General features: G+C 38.2%; 1 protein-coding gene across 1 annotated transcript; it reads right to left on the bottom strand.

Annotated features, from left to right (window-relative positions):
- Positions 1-552: 552 nt before the first annotated feature.
- LOC109183669 lies at positions 553-2,055 on the bottom strand. The gene is made up of 3 exons (XM_019333725.1): positions 1,951-2,055; positions 1,740-1,824; positions 553-1,694 (listed from the first exon to the last, which is right to left on the bottom strand). Exons 1-3 carry the CDS (start codon positions 2,053-2,055, stop codon positions 553-555), a joined length of 1,332 nt encoding a protein of 443 aa, XP_019189270.1.
- Positions 2,056-3,307: the final 1,252 nt, after the last annotated feature.

The following is a 3,307-nucleotide window of genomic DNA, read 5'->3' as shown; positions in this document are numbered from 1 at the left end:
TATTTAATAACTCAACAAGTTTACTCTAAACTGCTAAAAACAAAAACAACCCATATACAATTTGGGTTAATCTTTCCCAAACCCCCCTAATAATAATAAAATAAATTTAAAAAAAAAAACTAAAATAAAAAGTCATTAAGCTAAGACTTCTTAAATATATAAGAGTTTTTTGGCTTCTTAATACTTGCACACATTGATGGGCAAGCAATTGTGTTTGTAAGAGGAGCTCCTCTTATATAGAGGACCTCAAGAGCTCCTCTATACTAACATTTTCGATGTAGGATCAAAATGATCCAACATCATTTACAAAGAAGAGCCCTTTTTATTCTTCTTCTTCTTCTTCTTCTTCTTCTTCTTCTTCTTCTTCTTCTTCTTCTTCTTATTTTTTTTAATTTTAATTTTATTATGTATGTAGTGTTGTACGGATTATTATTATTATTATTATTATTATTATTATTATTATTATTATTATTGTTGTTGTTGTTGTTGTTGTTGTTGTTGTTGTTGTTGTTTTTTTTTTTTTTTTTTTTTGAAAAATATATGGGTGTTTCATTAGAAAAAGGCAGAAATAATGTCTGGTGGGTGGGTATCCCAGTACATAGCAGCAAGTTGCTGATAAGCCGTAGTAGCTAATGCATGAGCTAAATAATTGTCCGATCTAGGAATAAAATTAAATGAACAATACTGAAATAAAGTGGCAATTTGCCTGCAGCCGTCAATAGCATAGCCCACATAGGAGCGAAACGCGGCGGTTGGTGTAGTAAGATAGTGTTGTAATGTCAAGCAATCAGTGTATAACTCAATATTCTGCTCCCCTCGATCCTTCAACCACGATAAAACCTCTTTGCATGCCAAAGCTTCGGCCATAAGAGGTGAGAAACAGGTTGGTAACGGTGCATTGAAGGCCGATATGTATCCTCCATCTACATCGAACAAAACAGCCCCTACAGTGGCCTTTCCCGTCTCGTGCAGATAACCTGCGTCGACCCGGCATCTTCTCAATATTGGCATAGAGTGTTCGGCCACCAAGGCGGTCTCCTGGTCGGTAACATGGCGGGCTTGGTCGGCAGTGCGGCGTGCGGCAGTGGTAGGCGCTGTTCCGGCAGCCGAGACACGGGTGGGGCATGCTAGGATCCATGCATCCTTGGCAGCCGCGGCGGCTCTGATTAACGGATTCGGTCGTGGTAGACATGCCTCCCATACCGCACGATTTCGTGCTCTCCAAATGTTGTATAGAATTGATGCTGCATATAACATTCCATCAGAATCTAAAACATTTTGAAGTTCCTCAAACCAAACATGAAAAATATTTGTAACAATATTGGGGATTGTAAGGTTGGATTGTTGCCAAATGTTCCTTGCAAAGTCACACAAGACTAAAGCATGCATTGTATCTTCTTGTGATATCCCACACATGGCACAATATGGACTCACATCAACCCTCTTTATAAGCAAGTTTGTAGTAGTAGGCAATATATCACAAATGGCTCTCCAAAGAAACATTCTCCATTTTGGGGGTATTTTGAGTCGCCACAGGGCTAACCAATTCACAAACTCCTCTCCTTGATTCTCATAATCCCCTACTATACGCCTGTATCCACTCTTCACAGAATATATTCCTTTTGGGTCCCCATGCCAATACCATGTATCATTATAATCCGGGGAGACAGGTATCCTCATAATTCTTTCCACATCTCCAGGTTGGAATAAATCTGTTAGAATATCATTATCTCATGTACCTGTTTGTTGATCAATTAAACCCACTACTCTGGCCTCTTGTAGTTGTACTGGCATCTCCGGTTGTATCATAGGATCCTGTTCATCCTGCAACCAGGGATGGGTCCAAATAAAAGTAGACTCCCCATTCCCTATTTTTCGTCTCACCCCACTACAAATTATACTCTTCGCCGCCATAATACTCCGCCAACAAAAACTGGGGTTACTTCCTACCTGTGCATAAAAAAACGTTCCTTTAGGGAAATACCGGGCTTTATAGACACGAGCCACTAAAGAATCAGATTTAGTGAGCATTCGCCATGCCTGTTTCCCCAACATTGCTAGATTAAACGCACGTAAATCCTTAAATCCCAACCCACCATATTTCTTTGGGACACACAACTTATCCCCAGCCTTCCAGTGTATTCGTCTATCAATTCCAGAGCTCCTCTTATTATTGTTGTTGTTGTTGTTATTATTATTGTTATTATTGTTATTATTTTATTATTGTTATTGTTATTGTTATTGTTATTGTTGTTGTTATTGTTGTTGTTATTATTATTATTATTATTATTATTATTGTTATTATTATTATTGTTATTATTATTATTGTTTGTTATTGTTATTATTGTTATTATTATTATTATTGTTATTATTGTTATTATTATTATTATTATTATTATTATTATTATTATTATTATTATTATTATTATTATTATTATTATTATTATTATTATTATTATTAACACCCGACCACACCTCAACTCACTTTTAACACCTTTAATTGTGCATATTTTTGTATACTTATAAATTATACTTTCAATGTATTAACTATTTTGAATTATTATTTGTTGGTCCCAAAGGGTGTGTGGTAAAAGTCTAGAGAGGGGGGGGGGGGGGGGGGATGAATAGACTTTTGAACCATTTTCGCGAATACAACAATTTTTGAGGCGATAGAGATATCAAGACTCATAACTAGAATGTTAGAGTCTTGTACGCAGCGGAATAAATAAATACGAGTTGCGTGATTGTGTCAAGTATATCCACGTGATAAGCAGTAAGTAAATAAAGCAGTAAATGACACAAGGCAATTTATAGTGGTTCGGAGGTGATGTAATCCCCCTACTCCACTTGCTCTTATCGTCCAAGAGCAATTCACTATATCCACCACTTCTTGGTTCCTAGATACAATGAATTTCCGTGATCTAGTGCTTTGATCACTAAGCCCACACTAATCACGCCCAGTGCCTCCAAAACTGCTGCTTCGGATTTCACAGCTCCGTGCTACTTTCTAGGATTTCACAGCTCCGTGCTACTTTCCCCCCGCCTTCCACGATCCGGTCGACGTATCCCGTGATCTGGTGCTTTGATCACCAAGCCCACACCAATCACGCCAGTGCCTCCGACACTGCTGCTTCGGATCTCACAGCTCCGTTTGACAATCCAGGATTTCACAACTCCGTGCTACTTTCCCCCCGTCTTCGACGTATCTAGTGATCTAGTGCTTTGATCACAAAGTCCGCACTAATCACGCCCAGTGTTTCCGACACTGCTGTATCACTTGTTTGTAGAAAAACAAGTTTCAATGGCT

Source organism: Ipomoea nil, unplaced genomic scaffold (assembly GCF_001879475.1).
Source record: "Ipomoea nil cultivar Tokyo-kokei standard unplaced genomic scaffold, Asagao_1.1 scaffold1149, whole genome shotgun sequence".
Taxonomy (NCBI): domain Eukaryota; kingdom Viridiplantae; phylum Streptophyta; class Magnoliopsida; order Solanales; family Convolvulaceae; genus Ipomoea; species Ipomoea nil.
The sequence above is the reverse complement of the archived record's forward strand: the minus strand, read 5'-3'. Positions and strand labels throughout refer to the sequence as shown.